Here is a 21208-nt window from a genome sequence, read left to right on the forward strand (position 1 = left end):
ATGTGGCTTGTATACCAGATTTCAGTGTTTGCTCCAATTGCTGCTTCATTGGTCAAGGAAACTTGCTGAGGCCTCTAAATCAAATCTTGTGAGATCCACTGGTAAATGTTGGCACACTCCTAGCTTTCCAAAACCGTGTCAACTGTCTAAAGAAAATCGGGGTTATTACTGCATAAATTGCTTTCCCTATTTATAAATATCTGAAGTAATGATCTAATAAGTAAACAAATACACAATTCTGACCATGTGGATACCTTGGAATGCCTTTTTGAACCATATTTCCACAAAGTTTTTGGGGCTTTGGTTTGTAAATTTGTGTTGTAAACAATTTTCTCTGTGACTGTCCTGTTGCTTGTAATGGGCTTAATACTTTTACATTGCTGCTTGACCTAGATAGATTGTGTAACCACTTATATAAATCACGACCATTCTGAATCCAGTTTGGGTTCCAGTGCATAATTTAACATTGAAACTTAAATTTTATAATGCTCCTCCCCATTATTTAGTATTTCTGTTCTTGGTCTGTCATTGATGCCTGCACTAGACTCTTTCAAGGCTGCTGTTGCTGCTGCTTCATGTTGGCTGATTGTGTGCTAATTGCAATGTTGTTCAGATACAATAAGCCCAAAACACATGTTCTGGATAATTAAGCTGTATTCTGTGTGTCTTGAGCCAAAAAAAAGCCTTTACTGGCTTATCTTGCGTTTTCTATGTGTCTCACATCCAGAGATGGCATTCCTGTCTTAAGTCGTGTGATCATCATCTTCAGCTCTAGATTGTATGAAGACTTACCTTTTTGTAAGGTTCTAATTCAGTTCAGCAATACATGGTATTGGAATTAAAAATAAAGGATATCGGGCCAGATGTTATGTTTCCCAATACTGAAGGAAGCAAAAATATTTGTAAACAGTGATTGTGCTTTTTAAAAAAAAAAGTAGAGGGCAGTAAATGTTACACTCCTGTACAGGAGAGGGCAACTGGATAAACCAGAAATTATAAAGATTTAATATTTTATGAGTAAACTTCTAGAGTCCATAAAATGGTATGAAATTGGTGTACACCGAGAAAGAGTTCATTGTCATATTGATGTAGTGCTTGATATATGAATTATTTTGAGGAAATCTGACTGACTAAATAAAATGTAATGTGAGACATTTTACTTGTGGACTTTTCAGAAGGCAATTTTGGTAAGGTGCCTGAATTTAAAAAAAAAAAGTATTGTCTCACTGATCTCTGCTGTAGCTCCTTGTCTTCCATTTTGTATAAATGATTTGGATGTGGGCACATGGATAATCACATTTGAGGATATCAAATTAGGGGGTGTGGCAAATGAGAGAAGAACGGAGGAGATTGATAGAGGGTATTGATGGGATAGTGGAGCGGGCAGATAGTTGGCAGATGCCGTTTGATGCAGAGAGCAGTAACTGGGTTCATTTTGGGGACAGCAAAAAGTTTGAATTTATTAAACATCTTTAACATAAAGGAACATCCTAAGCAATTTCATAAATGTGCATAAGGAAAATGAGTTTGAAGGTACAGAGACCTAGGAGTGCAGCCGCATTCTATTTTTAAAGGTTTTAAAAATGGGGTTCTATGTTTATTACATGTAGAGCATTGCAAATAAAAGCAATTTGTACAAGACATTGGTCAGCCCACAGGTTATTGAACGTAGATCCGGGCAATCCATTATAGGGAAGATTGCGCAATGGAGGTACAGGGAATATTTTTCTAGAGTGTTACTGGGAATAAAAAGTAATAGTTACACAGGCTAGAATAAGTGGGAATTTTTTCAACTGGAACAGAGAAGGTTATGGGCGAATTTGAGGTTTCCCAAAGGTAAACAGCAATACGTTGTTTTTAAATCATTGGTGAATTTGAAACCTGCAGGCAAAACTCTAGACTAGTTGCAGAAAAATAAAGAGGAAAGATTTTTGCACACAAAGGATTGAGATTTTGGAATGTTTTACCGTGTGGGTATTAAAGCAGAAATTGCAACATCATTTAAGAGGATTGACTAAGTAATTTTAAAATAAAGACTATAAAAAGGACAGGAAGTGAGATTAGAGTAGATGGTTCTAATAGAAGTTGGCGCAGGTACCATGATGAACAATGGCACCTGTGTTATTTGTAGTGTGGGGCTAGTCACATGTACACCAGACTGGGTGGAGATGGTTGGTTCCCTTCCTTCGATCGCTTTGATTGTCAGTTTTGTATTGCTTGTGTGCAACATATATGCTGATCTGAGCGAGAGCTATCTTCACTCATGCGGACCAAATCATTTCAGTATTGCATCTCGTTAGCCTGTGGGTTGTATAGACTGATATTCATGCACTCTTTCCAAAACTACATTGTCTGGGCTTGCTCTTGAATTTTTTTTTTAAATGCTCAAGTCCTTAAGGCTTTATAGTGCATGCTGCAGTACTCGCTCAAACATGTTTTGATCCTAGGGTGGGAAAAGATCGATAGGGGTTTTAGTCATTTGGTGAAGTATTTTTCAGTCTGGACCTGTGTGATTGTTACTTCCGTACCAGGAGTGTCTCCTCTTGCCTCCCATCATTAGCTTACCACTTGCTCGATGATGGACCTTTCCTATTGACTGGAGGATAATCTATTTTTTCTAAATAAGACCACAGTGAATGTAGATCGTTTTACTACATTCTTTACCCACTTCCACAACCACCGTTGATGAGACCTGTGTTCATGGATGCACCCTTTGTTTCTCCACTGCTCCCACAAGTTCTACCAATGTATCAAGATGACCATTATTTTGCAAAATGTTTATTTAGTCCTCACGTCCTCACACTCTCGTGAATGCTTTGCATTTGGAACTGATGCCTGCTTTACTTAATTTAAAAATGGAATGATGTGATTGTTTGTTTGTCCCGGTGGAGTTTCCTCTGGTGCACTAGGTGTACAGAAACACTTATGGTCTTTGTCATTCAGTTTCGAGAAGTATGTTCTTTAACGTCTTTGTTTTGTTTTAGCTGACTGCAGAAAAGAAGATTGACAAAAACCTACTTCCACCAAAGAAGATCATTGGCAAAAATTCCAAAACGTTTGTAGAGAAAAGGCAGAAAGAATTAGAAGTCTATTTGCAAACCCTTCTAGTGAAGTTCCCATTTGCTGCACCAAAAGTTTTGTCATTTTTTCTGAATTTTCATCTATATGTAAGTTTTAATTTTTTATTCTGCAGTAATATATTTGGTGCTTGAGTATTTAGTTTTCATTTTACACATTTAAAATGTTGATTTGTTAGGTACTTTATTAGGTGTATTTAGTGATACTTTCTAAGGTAGATTGATATGCAAGGTCTTGCATACGTTCCCCCCAACCCCAAGCAGTTTTTAAAAATTAATTCATTGGATAATGGTGTCACTGGCAAGGCTGTTATTTTCCCATCCTTACTGGCCACGAGTAAGTGGTGGTGTTCCTTGAACTGCTGCATGCAGCAATTTAATGCAACTGAATGGCTTGCTTGGCCACATCCAGAGGGCAGTTAAGAGCTGACAATGTTGGTGTAGGACTGCACTTGTATACAGGCCAAACGTGGTAAGGATGGCAGATTTCCTTCCCTAAATGACATCAGTGAACCAGTTGGGATTTTCCGATAATCTGACAGTTTTATGACCACTTTTACTGGTAACCTGATTTAAAAAAAAACAATTCAAATTATCAAACTGTTGCAGGATTTGATGCACATTCTCTGGATTATTAGTTCAGGCTTCTGGTTACTAGTCCGGTAACACCATACCCAATTTCTTTAGTCCATCTGTAAGAATCTGTTAGGCTGCATTATGCTTGGAAAACATGTCCTGAATTTACTTGCAGAACTAACTTGATGCTTATTTATCCTCCTAGATGTAAAGTGAAAATTCTGCTATTACTTAGAAGCTCAGTAACCTTGTATGTTGCTTGACTTACCTCTGGTCAGTTTTTCTGTATCCCTGTAATGTTTTCTAACCCTACACCCCTCTGGGATAGCTGCAGTCCTACAATTCAGGCGTCTTGAGCAACCATGATTTTAATCCCTCCATAGAATCTTAGGAAGTTTAAGGCACAGAAAGAGGCCACTTGACCCATCGTGTCTGTGCCGGCCAAAAAACAATCCACCTATTCTAATCCCACCGTCCAGCATTTGGTCTGTAGCCCTGCAGCTTACGGCGCTTGAGGTGCATGTCCAGACTCCTTTTGAATGAGTTGAGGGTCTTTGCCTCAACTACCCTTTCAGGCAGTGAGTACCAGACCAGCACCACCCTCTGGGTTAAAAAGCTTTTTCTCATCTCTCCTCTAATTTTTATATCAATTACTTTAAAGCTATGCCCCCTCGTCACTGACCTCCCTGCTAAGGTGAATAGATCCCTCGCCTCCACTCTATCCAGGCCCCTCAAAATTTTGTACATTTCAATCAGATCTTCCCTCAGCCTTCTCTGTTCCAAGGAGAACAACCCCAGCCTATCCAATCTTTCCTCATAGCTGCATTTTTCCAGTCCTGGCAACATCCTTGTAAAACTGCTCTGTACCCTCTCCAGTGCAATTACATCCTTTCTGTAATGAGGTGACCAGAACTGCACACAGTACTCAAGTTGTAGCCTAACCAATGAGTTATACAGTTCCAGCATAACCTCCCTGCTCTTGTATTCTATATCTCGGCTAATAAAGGAAGGGGTTCCATAAACCTTCTAAACCACCTTATCGACCTGTCCTGCGACCTTCAGTGATCTGTGGACATTCATTCCAAGGTCCCTTACTTCCTCTACACCTCCGCTGGCAACGCGTTCCAGGCACCCACCACCCTCTGCGTAAAGAACTTTCCACGCATATCCCCCCTAAACTTTTCCCCTCTCACTTTGAACTTGTGTCCTCTAGTAATTGAATCCCCCACTCTGGGGAAAAAGCCTCTTGCTATCCACCCTGTCTATACCTCTCATGATTTTGTACACCTCAATAAGGTCCCCCCTCAACCTCCGTCTTTCTAATGAAAATAATCCTAATCTACTCAACCTCTCTTCATAGCTAGCGCCTTCCATACCAGGCAACATCCTGGTGAACCTCCTCTGCACCCTCTCCAAAGCATCCGCATCCTTTTGGTAATGTGGCGACCAGAACTGCACGCAGTATTCCAAATGTGGCCGAACCAAAGTCCTATACAACTGTAACATGACCTGCCAACTCTTGTACTCAATACCCTGTCCGATGAAGGAAAGCATGCCGTATGCCTTCTTGACCACTCTATTTACCTGCGTTGCTACCTTCAGGGAACAGTGGACCTGAACACCCAAATCTCTCTGGACATCAATTTTCCCCAGGACTGTATAGTTCACTCTTGAATTGGATCTTCCAAAATGCATCACCTCGCATTTGCCCTGATTGAACTCCATCTGCCATTTCTCTGCCCAACTCTCCAATCTATCTATATTCTGCTGTATTCTCTGACAGTCCCCTTCACTATCTGCTACTCCACCAATCTTAGTGTCGTCTGCAAACTTGCTAATCAGTCCACCTATACTTTCCTCCAAATCATTAATGTATATCACAAACAACAGTGGTCCCAGCACGGATCCCTGTGGAACACCACTGGTCACACGTCTCCATTTTGAGAAACTCCCTTCTACTGCTACTCTCTGTCTCCTGTTGCCCAGCCAGTTCTTTATCCATCTAGCTAGTACACCTTGGACCCCATGCGCCTTCACTTTCTCCATCAGCCTGCCATGGGGAACCTTATCAAACGCCTTACTGAAGTCCATGTATATGACATCGACAGCCCTTCCCTCATCAATCAACTTTGTCACTTCATATGTCTTCGATGGTTGCCGAAGCTGGTGAGAGAGAGGTGGCGGCAAGCCTGCAATGAGAGATCTTGTCTGTCCAGGAGTAAACAGCTTTCTAAGTTCAAATTCTGTTTTCCAATTTAAAACTCCCCTAGTTGGCCAGCAGGTGGTCACGTGACCGGGGGTAGGGACTGGTTCCGTTGTTCCAACACTGGTCTGCTAGTATGGAAAAAAAAAAGTATTTCCAGCCAGGGGCTTGGCAACCCCTTGAAATAGGTCGTCTTTTCTTCCCAGCAACAATTTTCAAATTTAACGTCCATGTGGCAAAATAAATGTGCCTCATTCTTGGCAGGTGGGGGCCTGCATGACAATATTTTCAAGTCATTCATCACTTATGCTGGTCTTGGGGAGAAATGTTAGTTATCTCTTTTCTCAAACTGAAGTGTGAGAATAAATCAATGAACGTTTCTGCTTTCGCTGTGCGAGAGTAACTTTAAAATTCAGTACAAAAAGTGCCGATAATCACTGGTTGAACTCTCTGAACTGTAGGGAGAGGAGTGAGCACTGTATTTGCAACGTACCACGTGCTGATTTGTGCCTAAAATCTTTCATTTGTAGAGAGCAGGAAAAGAATGAACTCTGGAAAAATGTCTGACTCTTAATGGTTACCGACATATGTAGAGTTTGATTGCACAGATGTGAATCTTTTAATTTTGTTCTTAGTAGTATATTGTGTTCTCTTGTAGGAGATAAATGGCATTACAGCTGGACTTGCTGAGCAACTGTTTCACAAAGGTATGGTTTTTAATTTTGACTTTTAAAGATCTTGGCATTGTGGGTTACTGTTGCAAATTCCATTTGCCATTTTTCCTTTCTAAGACTGCACTCCACTACTCATGAAGCATGGATATTGAAGTCTAGAATTTTAAATTTAGGATAAAATGGAAAAGGACTCTCTTAGGAGCTACAGGTTATGACAATAAGGTGCCAGGAAACAAAATCTTGTAACTGATCCCCCCCCAAAATTTTGTATTCCACCTGAGGAGGGGTAAAAGCTAAACTATATCTCTTGCATTTTGTACTTGCTTGGTGTAATGCAATGATTAAATATATTCAGTATCTGTTCACAGTATATAAAGTGTCTAACATAATCTCAGACTCAGTCCCTCTTTCTTACAGATGTAAGGCAATTTTTTTTTTTAATAAGAGGAATGAAAGCGACTCATTTTCATGGGTTTTTCTGAACCAGAGCCAGGAGTTAGAAGCAATAGACTTGTCCTCTGATCAAGAGTTTGCAAGTAACCACACGTACAGGTTTCTCTTCTTAAACCACTTCCCCATAGAAAGTACTTGAGTGGCAGCCTTATAGGGATTGGCAGCTAAATCATCACTGTGATGCTCTTGACTAAATTACTGTATTGTAAATAATGCCATGAGAGAGCCACTGCATTTCATGAAACTTGGCATTCATGTGACTGAGTAAGAAAGAAAAGGGAACAGGTTAAATTTAACTGAGAATCTTAAGTGTATTCCTCATCTAGCATTTGAATTTGGAATTCTATTATACAGTGCTTGCTTATCTTGGCATGGCTGTTAAGGAAGGAAGCAGAGATGTCTTTCCAGAATTAACCTTATTTGTCAGCCAGAGTGGCAGAGTAAATGTTCTTTGCAGACAGAACATGCACACACACTGCACCTATTTTAGCTGAACAAATCAAGTGACAGCCATTCACTGGTTCATTCCTCGGGGCAATGCCTTGACCAATCAGAGTAAGGCTGCCTAGTTTAAATTTCAAACTAAGCTTGGCAGTTAACACCTATTCTGTACTAATGCTTTGTCTTTCAACACACCATTAACATATTGTTTGCATTTGCTCCATGACCTTTTGGTCAGCTATGTGGCCTTGTCCAATCTGCACCTTCTCCTTTGTTATCTCTTGCCCCACCCCCACCTCACTTGCTTATAACCTGTGACATTTTTAATATTTGTCAGTTCCGAAGAAGGGTCACTGACCCGAAACGTTAACTCTGCTTCTCTTTCCACAGATGCTGCCAGACCTGCTGAGTGGTTCCAGCATTTCTTGTTTATATTGGCAGTTAACTGTCAGTCACCATAAACTGATGCATTTTCCAGGCAACATCTCTACCAATCAGAGTTCACTTGCCAACCAGTCGACACACTCTTCTCATACAGTATAAAATTGTTTTTGCTTACATTGGTATTCTTGCAGATTGTCCTGTTGAGTGCAGGACGAAAAGCTTCGACAGCATGTCTGTACGTTCAGCAATACAGAAGTAAATGTCTTCTGAGTAAATATCCCACCCATCAATCGGCATCCTTCATGCCTGTAATCCAGCTTTCATTTTTTCAGGCTGAAGCGCCATTTGTCTACAAATGTTTTTAAACTTTTTTTAATGTATTGTAGGCGAGCAGTTGCTCTTGGCAGGTGAAGCTTTTTGTCTCAGACCACTACAGTTATATGCGATCACTCAACAACTGAGACTAGCCAGTCCCACCTGTGCCAATGGTGATGCCAAGACTGACCTTGGACACATTCTGGACTTTGCTTGTAGACTTAAGTATTTGAAGGTAAAAATCTATACTATTAAAAAGTGTAATTGTATAATCCAGCGTGTAACCAGCGCATTTTACACTACTCTTTATGGCTTGCAAGTCATGATTTGTACCTGTTCTGTTATGGTACAACTGTAGTTTTATTTGGTTGCTGTCGTGCAACCAGTATACCAGAATTTAGATTTTCAGCAAAGAGAAATATTTTAAGTTAGAGAATCTTATTTTCATCACTTTGCAAACAACTCAAGCCGAGATTGAAACTTGACAGGAAGGAAAGAACCTCTTCTACTTTCATGCAGCACAAGAATGCTGAGCAATCGATGTAACATTACTTTCTTCTTTTAAGTCACTAATGCCACTTAATTTTAAACTGCTAAAGACGACAGATCTGTCAGTTATTTTTTATTTCTAACAGATAACAGGCACCAGAGAATCTGTTGGTAGCAGCAATATTCAGGAACATCTCCTTAAATTCGATTTATCGATTTTCAAGTCTGTTCATCAGGTTGAGGTTAGTAAAGAAGAGGTAATTTAGTTGAATATATTAACTTTTTTGATTTTTATGAAGCTCTTCAAGCAACTGATTTCTTAGTTTCCAGTGGAATAAATATTGGGGAGATATAATAAACATGGCAGGGGATGTTTGCTTAAGGAAAGAAATTCCTGGATGCCTTGAGACAAATCTTTGAAAAGTTTAAGGTGTGTCATTGGTTTGCACTAAATAACATCATGAAGTTTGTGAGAAAAGAACCAAACTGCGTTCTTCTTCTCAAACCTGCCCTAGTTATGCTTTATGTTAACTGTGCTAAATAAATGCAAGTTGTTCTTCGCAGCTGAAGTACAGTCATTATTGTAAAGTAGGGAAACATGCCAGCCCATTTGTGCACAACCAGATTCTACAAACAGCAATGAGATTAATGGCCAGATAATCTGTTTTTATGGTGGTGGTTGAAGGATAAATGTTGGCTGGGATACCAGAAGAACACCCCTGCTTCTCGAATAGTGCCATGGGATCTTTTGCATCCACCTGAGAAGGAAGATGGGTCCCTGGATTAATGTCTCATTTGAGAAATTGCACCTGCAAAGTGCAGCATTCCTTTAGTGTGACATTCCTGAAGTTTAGATTATGTTCCAAATCATGTGGTGTGGGATGAACATAGGAACATAAGAAATAGGAGTAGGAGTAGCCTGCTCTGCCATTCAAACAGATCATGGCTGATCATTTACCTCTACACCATTTTCCCCCACTATTCCCATATATCCCTTGATGTCATTAGTATCCAGATATCTATTGATTTCTGTCTTGAACATCCTCAATGATTGAGCTTCCGCAGCCCTCTGGGGTAGAGAATTCCAAAGACTCACCGTCCTCTGAGTAAAGAAATTCTTCCTCATCTCCATCTTAAATGGCCTGCCCCTTATTCTCTCCCCTGGTTCTAGACTCACCAGCCAGAGGAAACATCCTATCCACATCTACCCTGTCACGCCTTGTAAGAATTTAAGTTTCAATGGATCACCTCTCACTCTTTGAAACTCTGGAGAATACAGGGCCAGTTTCTTCAATCTCTCCTCATAAGACAATCCTTCCAACCCAGGGATTAGTCTGATGAACCTCCATTGCTCTCCCTCTATGGCAAGTATATCCTTCCTTGGATAAGATGTATACTTTGTGCATTTTGGACTACATTATAGGGATGCAGTTGGGCAATAGGGGCTAAATGGAGACTTCCAAAGTGCAGATAAGAAAATATAAATTTGGAGAAAGTTTTGGAAATTTGGGGATATTATCAATAGAACAGAGAAAATTACAGGAGAACGTTGGAGATGTTTCCAGTGATTGAAGGGTCCAGAACACTCGAAACAATATTTGTAAGAGATTTAGGACAGAAAGCAAAAGAACCTTTTTATTTTACACAGGGACATAAGGCTGTAGATTGTACTACTGGAACTGGTGATTGACGCAGAGACATGCAACATTTGAGTTATTTTAAATAGGTGATTGAAGGAAAAAGGGCTAAAGGATGTGGAAACAGGTGGGCGCATAAGATTGTTCAAAGGTTTTATTTGTTTAAGTCTCTCACACTGGTAATTTGAAAACTGTAGAACAAATAATGTGCTTAATCCAGTTTCCATTATGATCCTATGATATTTGGTATTTAACAGTCAGTTTAATGTTGTTCTTGTGTTGTTACAGATAAGTAACTGTGAAGCTAAACAAATTATTGGACTTCCTTCCCTGAAGAACTCATTGGCCACAATGAGTGTGGCTTTTTCGACTGCTTCAATGAAAGTATGCATTTAGCTTTTTTTTGGTTCCATTTATCTCTTGTCTGAAGGTGCATAATCATATTGAGATATGGCTCCATGACGATTGACAGGCTACTGGTACTTTTTATTTTGCAGCAGAGTGCACTAGATAGTGGTCAAAAATGAAAGTGCTGGGGATTTCTATTGGTGAAAGGGTGGAAACAGATGCTGAGTCAGTGCTGTGCTAATGAGACACAACGGATTTTAACCTGCAATCTTGGGGCTAATTAATTGTCATGATTTAAATGTACCAGGAGGTGCTAAAACAGACACCTGTAAGTTTAGCACTCGAGTGCAGATCGGAAGCAATTTTTGTGGAGCGGCATGTGCATCCTCCACACATCTACTTTCGCTGAAGGTGGAATGTGCTGGCCGACGGTCCCAGTGTCATGCTGAAGCATTCTGTTGTCCCAAGGTCAAGGGTGCACAGGTTCTTGGACTCATCACTGGAGGTTCTGGTCGAGGGGAGCCACAGGAGGACATCCTCAACCCACAGAGCGTGGTGGGGGAAGTTGTCCACTCTCCCTCTTATCCTTCCTCTCCTTCTCCTCCAGCGGCTGCTCTGCCTGGCCTCATGTCTTCCTCCCATTCTTTCTCTGGACCAAGTGGGACCCCTAGAGGCTGATGACCAAATATTCTCTTTCCCCTGGCAACTTCGTTATATGCAGTAGCACAGCAGTCACTCTCTTTAGATGAAGCCCTCAGAGAATTTCCAGGAAAAATGTTGATAGTGTTGAAGTCTTGAAAAAGTGTCCCAGAAAGTCTCCTGATGTGTATAAAGTCCTCTTCAAATATTTTAAGCAGTGCTAGAAATCTTCAACAACCAGTTGTTTACTCTTGTTTGTTTGTACCTGGGATGTGAGCATTGCCGGCAAAGCCAGCATTTGTTGTCCATTTCTAATTGTGCTTAAGAAGATGGTGGTGAGCCGCTTGTTTAAACCGTTGCAGTCCACGTGTACCATTTGTTTATACACGCACAGCTATTAGGAGGGAGTTCCAGGTTTTTGACCCAGCAACGGTAAAAGAACAACGATATAATTCCAAGTCAGGATGTTGGCTGGCTTGGAGGGGAACTTGCTGATTGGGAGTGTTCCCATGCGTCTGCTGCCCATGTTCTTCTTGGGACTCTTGTTCAGCTGGTTGCTGTTGGGCGAGATTGTTAATTGAAGTGCTCGTCAAGAATAGAGATTACAGATACTAGGATCAAACTATGAGACTGAGAGTGGAGAAAATCAAAAGGGAAAGTTCCAAGTTGGGGAGAGACAGTTTACAAACTCTGATTCTATCCCTTTTGCATTATGAGCAAAACCATGTTGTATAGTTGAGGAAATATGTTTTATAATTGAGAATTTTTTTATTATTTTGTGTGCTTAAGTGGTGCCGGTCTCCCACTCATCAGTTATTTGATGAACTTGATTTGTTTTAATCAGGATATTCTTGTGCCAGAGGCTTCTGAATTTGAGCATTGGGAGGTAGAGGGGATGGCATCTGAGCATCCGGTTGCTGCGATTATCCCAAGATGGAACATGCTGACGACACTTGATATGAGTCGTAACCAGATATCTAATATTGATGAATCTGTGGTAAGGAAAGATAATTATGTTTATGCATTAAACACAAAAGACCATTGAACCCATCACTCACATATTTTGGCTAACTACATTCTGTGCTCCCAACTATCCATTCTCCTCTTCTCTTGCTTCTCTGCACCTCCAGAGAGAGACAAAAAACAGGAGTTCTGTAATTCCTCCCCAACCCCTCATGAGAGATCAGATGAGCACCAGGAAGAGTTTCTGTGCTAATTGAACAGATTTATGTCACAAATGAACACATTATTGCACATAAGACTGTTTGAATCCTTGATTTTAAATCACATTTACCTCATTAAAATTTTATGTCTTTTTTTTTCTTGCTTTATGTACAAGAACATTAAAGATGGTGTTGAGAAAAGGAAAACCAGTTTGTGTTTGATGTAAAATTCCTATGCGTAGACTCCCAAAACATTATTTTTAACCCTTTATGACCTATTTAAAAAGTGGAACCAGTTTTATATTTGCTAATTTAGTCTCTGTAAACTCACTCACCGTTTTCAAAACAACATGCTTGTGTATAGAATTGATAAAATATAGTTGCGTTGCAAGAAAATCTGAAAGATATTAAAGTATAATTGTATTTTTGAGAGGCTTCTAAATTGTAAAGCTCACTGCTGTGTGATGTGACATCATTTTATTCCATTTGTCCAACTGATCCCTCTATAGGTACAGGGGAATAAAAGGTCAGTTTGTAACTTTTTTGTCCATTTGCATTGAGAGATGGCTCTGATCATTTTTTCTGGTGTCAAATGGTGACAGTGCTTCACTGGTTATTTTAGTTTAGAGATACAGCACTGAAACAGGCCCTTCAGCCCACCGAGTCTGTGCCAACCATTAACCACCCATTTATACTAATCCCATATTTCTACTACATCCTCACCTGTCCCTATATTCCCCTACCACCTACCTATACTCGGGGCAATTTATAATGGCCAATTTACCTATCAACCTGCAAGTCTTTTGGCTGTGGGAGGAAACCGGAGCACCTGGAGGAAACCCACGCAGGCACAGGGAGAACTTGCAAACTCCACACAGGCAGTAGTACCCAGAATTGAACCCGGGTCGCTGGAGCTGTGAGGCTGCGGTGCTAACCACTGCGCCACTATGCCGCCCTAAGCGCCCGAACAGGGACTTGAACTCTGGAGCCTCAGATTAAATGTCTGATGCTCTACCAACTGAGCTATCCCGGCTCCCGGTTATGTTAAGCTGTAGATGCTGCCTAGGATACTGCTCTGCAGAACGCTCTGGGCCTTTGCAACCTTCGTGATGCATCCTTTCTTTATGCCTTTACAATGTAATAGAACAAATGCAGTGATTCTGAATTGGGCACAGGCGCACAGTGGAACAAGCTGGGAGGCAATAGTTGTTTTGGGCCTCTTAAAGGACATCTAGAAGTGAGCTGCTCACCTATCGTTGATGGGAGAAAAGAGATGTAGAATCATGCATAAAAATTAAGACTTGTGCCATTAGTCTTAATGGAATAATTATTCTGGGGAATATTGCCTTTTACAGTGGATAGGAGAAGGTCTCTGACTATTCAATAGATTTCATACTCCCCTTACCACACAGTATGTAATGGGATTTTTTTTTTCCTTTTTCACCTCCAAGCTGCTTCTATCTCTGCTTAAAATATTTCTCACCTGGTGGCCACCCCACTTTATGAGCATGAAAATTTTCATGAGTTGAGATCAGGACTTCTTCAGGTGAAATGTCATTCTGATAATAGCGAGTGGTTGAAAACTTGCTTGCAGGTACAACGAGCAGTTAGGACAGTAAATGGCATGTTGGCCTTTATTGCAAGGGGATTGAAGTGCAAGAATAAGGAAGTCTTGCTACAATTGTATAGGGCTTTGGCAAGACCATACTTGGAGTACTGTGCATGATTTATTTGGTCTTCACATCTAAGGGAAGATATACTTGCATTGGAGGCAGTACAGCGAAGGTTCACTTGGTTGGTTTTTAGGATGAGGGTTTCCCTGTGATGAGATGCTGAGTAAATTGGGCCTGTACTTTGGAGTTTAGAAGATTAAAAGGTGATCTCATTGAAACGTACAAGATTCTGAAGAGATTTTGATAGGTTAGAGACTGAGAGGTTGTTTCTCCTTGTTGGGGAATCTAGAACATGGGGGCACAGCCTCAGGATAAGGGGTCATTCATTTAGGACTGAGATGAGGAGAAACTTTGGCATTCTTTAGAATTGGTTATGGATGCTCCATCGTTGAGTTTTTAAAAAGATGCGATAGACAAATTTTTGATCCCTTAGGGAATCAAGGGACATGAGGAGTGGGCAGAAAAGTGGAATGAGGCAGAAGATCAGCCATGATGGTATTGAATGGCAGAACAGGCTCGGAGCTGTATGGTGTACTCCTGTTCCTATTTTTCATGTTCATACATTACTAATGCTGTTATTTTTCAGCACACTAGTATAATTAGTTCACTTGACTTCTTTCCAGTGGAGAAATGGTTTGTTTAATTCATTCCTAATGGCAGAAAATAGTGATGCCAAGAGTTTACATGCACTACAATGTATTGCTTACATCACTCTCTTATTTTATGGTAGCTGTTTTGAATTCTGTTAGATTTTTATCCAATGTTGTGCATCAGTTTTATAATTTAATGCGTTTGTGTATTTGTTTGACAGAAATTAATACCTAAAGTAGAATTTCTGGATCTCAGTTACAATGAAATAGCAGTAATGGAGAATTTACAGGTAAGAGGACCACTGAAATGTTAGGAGTTGTGTAGAAACTGCTGTATTTGCGAAATGTTAAAACTACTAATTATTCCTTTATCTTGAACGAAGATAACGACCAATATATTCAGTGAATTGTTTTTAATGGTCACTCTCTACTGTTTAGTGGACAACTTAAAGGGATTTTGATAATGGTGTTTTGAAAAGGACAGCAGCAACTTGTATTCATCCAGCACATTTTTAATGTAGAAAGTCTTACAAAGTGCTTCACAGTGGTGTAAGGAATATAATGGATGCTCAGGCCAAAGAAGCAAATAGCAAGATGAGTGACAGAAAGCTTGGTTTTAAAGACAGCCTTACGGGAAGATGAGGGAGGTAGAGAGGTGGTGTGGTTTCGGGAGGGAATTCCAGAGCTTAACTGCCAATGATAGGATTAGGGTGAAGAGAGAGAGGAAGAATGTGAAGTGTCTGTTAGAAAAGAAAGTTGGAGAGCCAACTTTTTAATGAGATATGGCATAGGCAGCAATTTTGGATGAGCTGAAATTTAGAGGGTGGAAAGCAAGTGGATAACACAAAACCAAAGATCGTTCAGCATGATGGGCATCAGCAAGAACAAAGCAGAGCTAGCCCAGCATAGACTGAAATGTCCCAATGGAGCAGCAGAAATTGAGCATGCAGAAGTAGGTCAGATAGTGGAATGAATGCAACTCAGTGAATACAGTGCATCTTGGATCATTGCGTTTTTAGTTAATCAAGGAAAAGTGTCACTGCTGGATCTAGTTTTAGGAAATGACGTACATAGTACGACAGTGAGGGCAAATCAAGGGAACAGTGACCCTAATAATTCATATTAAAGAATGAAAAAGAGAGAGAATAGTAAAAAGATAAGCTCACTGGGGGAAGGAGGGGGAAGCTAATTTCAAGAGGGATTAGTGCAACTGGCCTACATACATTGGGGGGAAAAAACTGGCTGTTAAGACGGCAGGTATGCAGTGGGATATGTTCAAAAATGTTAGCAAACATTATTGGGGCTAAACTCACCCCACCAGTAGATGAAGAAAAGTTGGAGTTCCTTGGATAAGTAGAGAAACTAAAACTAAAGTTGAATTGAAGGCATACAACCAATCTAGGGCTGATATATAGAAAAAAAATCAAATGGCATATAGAGGGGGAAGCAAAAAATGGTTGAGTATGAAAAATTGACAGTGAAATTTTATACATACAGTTAAGTGACAGCCAATTAGACATGAAAAAGAGCATTTTATGGCAGGAATGAAGGAGATACGAAATGGATATTTTGCTTTAGTTCTCAGAATTGAAAGAGTACAAGAGGAGGAAGTGGAACAATTACAGGTTAACTATAGATAAGGAAGTAATTTTTTTTTAAAAATGTTCCACGGGGATAACTTTGGCGATTATAAACTAGTCAGTCTAATGCTAGTAATGGGTTATCTTCCAGAGGTCACATGGATAAAATTAATAATCATTTGGTAAGACATTGTTTAACAACCAGCATTGATTTTGTAAAAGGCAGATTGTCTGACAAATTTGAGATGAGGAAATAATGGACTGTATTCATAAAAGAAATGCAATGGGTGTTGTGTATAGTAGATTTTAGGTTGCATTTGATAGTGCTGAATAGGAAGCTTGTTAGCATTAAGGCATTCTGTGCTGAAGTTAATGTGGCAGCATGGTTAGGAAGTTTGCTTATGGTCTTTTAACTGGGTCGTGGTTAATAGATATTTTTGGACTAGTGTCTTCAAGCGGTGTGTATTGGGGCCATTGATCTTCTCTATATAAATGTACTGAATTTGGGCATGAGGGTGCAATATCAATTTTTAAATCACAAAAATGAGTGTGTATATTTGGCAACTGTTAGCAATGTTGGGAGGGCATACAGGTTGTTAGATTGGGCAGATGTTGGATGAAAATAAGTAGAGAAATATATTTGAGAGAAAAAAAAGAGGAGATAAACACTTAAGTTGTTAAAAATTTAACAGAAGCGGCCTCTTGAGGGTTTAGATCGACAAATCTTTAAAATTGAGATGGTATGTTGCTGAAGCTGCGTTGGTTTTTCAAAAAAAAAAACCTCCGCCCACGTCCATCTCCCAAGGATCCAGGCTTTTGTAAGAAAGGAAAAGACTTGCATTTATGTAAAGCCTTTCAAAACCTCATGTGCCAAAGTGCAATACAACTAGTGAAGTACGTTTTAAAATGTCGTTGTTGTTAGAATATCAGAAAACGTGGCAGCCTATTTGTGCACGCCAAGGTCCCACAAACAGCAATGAGATATGTGACCAGGTATCTATTTAAATGATGTTGGTTGACTGATGCACGCTGGCCAGAACTCTAGGATAACTCCCTCTTTTATGAATGCCATGGGATCCTTTATGCCCAATTTATGGAGAAAAGGGGGCTTTGGAGCAGGATCTGCAGAGTTCTTGGCAAATATTCTTTTATCTTCATAGTTCTAATTTTGTGGGAGGGAACTGATGACTTGATTTCTGTTTCTAAATTAATGACCTTGGTGTAATTAACCTTTTTGTGTGATTTTTTAAAAAAATCTTCAGTTGCATAGTGCTTTAGATTGAAACTTCATAAGTTTTGATACTGCTGTACTTTTAATTTTGTAACTGGACAAGAGGGCATTGTTACTTGTTTGCATAAATGAGATTTGCTTGAACTCCAAAACAGTTTATTCAAAAGTTTATTAATCACACTAGAAATCTCCCAGTGTTCCCAGTAATTGAAAGCATTTAAAAAAAAAATCAGATGTGTTGTAACTTTCTTTATAGTACGAGACAAATGGGTTCGTGGTGGCAAAATTATTTGGGAGGAATGTCAGAGGTAATTAAATAGGCAGAAGGAGTGAGGCGTTGTAGGATTGTGAGTACTTATAAGGAGGCTTGAGAGAGGGGACTTGGTGAATGGGATGAAGGGAGAGGGTAGTGAGTTACTGATGCATGGAGGAAAGATGGTGCTGAATATTTATGGTGTTTGAGTAATGAATACGAGTACGCGAGCTGAGTTTGATTTTTGACAGTTTTGCTTACAAAACTAGTAAGTGCAATAAAGATACGTTTGAGATATTTTGCAATATAACTGCTCGTTTATCTCCATTTTACAGTTGAGAACTGCTGTGTCATTGATATTGTAGTTAATCAAGCTAACTGTAGTGCCAGTAAATTCATGTTTTGTTCTGTATCGTTTAGTATCGGCTTCTCGCTTGCCTAATCTCATTCTAATGATTTCTGATTTCCTTTGTTTACAGCATCTCTATAATCTCATTCACTTGGATTTGTCATACAACAAGATTACCTTATTGCAAGGTGTTCATACAAAACTTGGAAATATCAAAACTTTGAATTTGTCAGGAAACCAATTGGAAAGTCTCTCAGGCCTTCACAAACTTTACTCGTTAGTTAACCTGGATCTCAGCAATAATAAAGTATTGCAGGTAATTTTGCATGTTTAGTCATGTTTGTAAGTTTTTAAAAGAAATTTGGATGGTTTTGCTAAATGTTTATAAAACACTGGTTAGACCTCCACCAAGTACTTTGTTTAGTTCTGCGCACCATGCTATAGGAAGGATGTCAAGGCCTTGGAGAGGATACACAAGTGATTTACTAGAATGGTACCAGGGATGAGCGAATTCAGTTATATAGAGAAACTAGAGTAGCTGGGATTGTTCTCCTGACAACAACATATATTTTATAGGGCCTTTAATAATAATGTCCCAAGTCACATTTACAGAGACATTATAAAACAAACTATGACACCGAGCCACATAAGAAATTGGGTCAGATGACCAAAAGCTTGATCAAAGAGGTTGGTTTTAAGGAGCCTCTTAAAGGAGGAAAGTGAGGCAAAGAGGTGTCAGGATGGAATTCCAGAGCTAGGGCCTAGGCAACTGAAGCCACCAGTGGTGGAGTAGGTAAAATTAGGGATGCTCAAGAATTAGATGAGCCCAGATATCTTGGAGGGTTGTGGGCTGGAGGAGATTAGAGATGGGGATGGGAGAGGCTATGGAGGGATTTGAAATCGGTTATGACCGAGGCGGGAGCAATGCACTGTCAATTCAGTCCCATCACTCCACAGGTTGCAGCATATTAAAGTTTTCCCACCCATCCGAAAACAGCCAAATTAAACACTCTCGTAACCCCCAGAATAAAGCAGACCAAGATGGGCATTATAGTCGCCATGGACGCGGTGGGCCGAAGGGCCTGTTTCTGTGCTGTATGACAAACCAGGTATCTTTAGCCAACAGCAAATTGACTATTTATTAAAACTAAATCTTAAACACTAAGATTAACCTATGTCGAAAGACCTTATAACTTATTTTATTCTCACTCCCCCCCCATTCACACACACGCGCACATACACACAAATCAGCGGTTAATCGGTTTTTAAAAAGAATGATGTTTTCAAAAATGAGCTATTTCTTGAGAATAAATAAGCAACTGGGTTGTTTGTCTTTGTGGTTTACATTCCTGAGGGTGAGGTATTCTCGTGTAAAAATAATCAAATGCCACTCTAAGTCTCCACACGGATTTGATGAAACAGTCTTTTAGTAGATAGGCATTCAAAGCACTTGGGCTGTAGAAGGCATCTAACAGTTCTTCAAATATGGAGTGTGGCAATGGGTCCACTTGGATTTTAAAACTGACAGTCTCAGTTGAAACTTTACTGTGAATTCTGGAAAACACAATCAGTCAAGAGAGATTCAATCTTGAAGCAAAGACTTCTTGGATTGGAAGTAAAGAAAATGAATTTTGCTACCTCCAGCAATACAAATGGTCTCTTCAAAGGGTTTTTTCCTCCTTAGGCAATTAACACGGCCTATAGCTCATTGTACAATTTCTTCTGAGAGAAATGGACAGCTCCTTCCTCCAGTCAGCTGGTGTCTGTCAAAACCGGTTTTAGCTGGTTTTTACACAGTCAAATTGAAACATTATACCATGTGACTTCCTCACTCCTGCTGTTGCCTAGGTAACCAGTGTAGCTGTGGCACACTGTTCTCAGAAATCTAAAACTTCTCTCTCTGTTTTAAAGAGACACTGTTTCAAACAGAGGAGGAAAAAAATACAGTTCCGTGACCAATGAAAGATGAGAATTCTAAAATTAAGATACTGCATGACTGGGAACCAATGTAGGGTCAGTGAGCACAGGGGTGATCAGTGAATGGAACGAGTTACGACATGGACAGTAGAGCTTTGGATGACCTCAAGTTTAAGGGGGATGCACTGAGAGGCCAGCCAGGAGTGTGTTGAAACAGTCAAGTCTAGAGGCAACGAAAGCAAGAATGAGGGTTTTAGCTGAGATGGGAGCAAAGTTGGGTGGTGTGGAGATGGAAAAAAACAATCTTCGTGATGGCACAAATCTGTGTTTGGAAGCTCCTCTTGGGGTCGAGTATGACACCAAGGTTGTGAACAGACTGATTGATTTAGTCTCACTGTTTCCTGGGAGAGGGATGGTATTGGTAACTAGGGAATGGAGCCTGGAGGGAGGACCGAAAACAATGGCTTCAGTGTTCCCAATACTTAATTGGATGATATTTCTATTCATTCCGTTCTGGATGTCAAGTAAGCAATCTGATAATTTAGCAACCATGGAGGAGTCAAGAGAGGTGGTAGTGAGGTAGAGCTAAATGTTGTCAGCATACATGTGAAAATTAATGCTGTGTTTTAGGATGATATCGCCAAGGGGCAGTGTGTCGGTGAGAAATAGGAGTGGGCCAAGGATAAATTGTTGGGGGACACCACAGGTAACGGTGTGGGGGAAGGAAGAGAAACCATTGCAAGTAATACTCTGGCTATGATTAAATAGATAAAAATGGAACCAAGTGAGAGCAGTCCTATGCAGCTGGATGAGAGGGGAGAAGAGTTGGAGGAGGATGGAGTGGTCTGTTATATTCCAGAAAGTTGCTTGTTGAAGGATTATGCTGTAGGCAATCTTTACTAAGTTATTTATTTTACAAAGTTACATAGAAACATAGAAAATAGGAGCAGGAGTAAGCCATTCGGCCCTACGAGGCTGCTTTGCCATTCATTACAATCATGGCTGATCATCCAACTCAGTAGCCTGTTCCCTCTTTCGCCCCATACCCTTTGATCCCTTTAGACCCAAGAGCTATATCTAACTCCTTCTCAAAAACATACAATGTTTTTTGGCCTCAACTGCTTTCTGTGGTAGTGAATTCCACAGGCTCACCACTCTCTGGGTGAAGAAATTTATCCTCATCTCAGTCCTGAAATGTTTATCCCATATCCTTAGA

At 40.1% G+C, this 21208-nt stretch overlaps 1 protein-coding gene and 1 non-coding gene across 10 annotated transcripts in view; one reads left to right on the top strand and one right to left on the bottom strand.

Annotated features, from left to right (window-relative positions):
- nisch (nischarin) overlaps positions 1-21208 on the top strand; it is a 71409-nt gene that overhangs the window by 5497 nt on the left and 44704 nt on the right. For all 9 annotated transcript variants that reach the window (XR_010976988.1, XM_068051899.1, XM_068051900.1 and 6 more), the window contains 8 exons: positions 2985-3167; positions 6515-6563; positions 8195-8358; positions 8759-8854; positions 10538-10633; positions 12081-12233; positions 14884-14952; positions 18206-18391. Coding sequence is in view for 8 of the 9 variants with exons in the window: in XM_068051899.1 (XP_067908000.1) it covers positions 2985-3167; positions 6515-6563; positions 8195-8358; positions 8759-8854; positions 10538-10633; positions 12081-12233; positions 14884-14952; positions 18206-18391 (996 nt within the window). In the remaining variant the exon portion in view is untranslated. The remainder of the gene's footprint in view (positions 1-2984; positions 3168-6514; positions 6564-8194; positions 8359-8758; positions 8855-10537; positions 10634-12080; positions 12234-14883; positions 14953-18205; positions 18392-21208) is intronic.
- On the bottom strand, positions 13360-13432 carry trnak-uuu (transfer RNA lysine (anticodon UUU)). The gene has a single exon. It is a non-coding gene; the product is annotated as a tRNA-Lys (tRNA).

This window comes from Heterodontus francisci, chromosome 19 (genome assembly GCF_036365525.1).
Source record: "Heterodontus francisci isolate sHetFra1 chromosome 19, sHetFra1.hap1, whole genome shotgun sequence".
In the NCBI taxonomy this organism is placed as follows: domain Eukaryota; kingdom Metazoa; phylum Chordata; class Chondrichthyes; order Heterodontiformes; family Heterodontidae; genus Heterodontus; species Heterodontus francisci.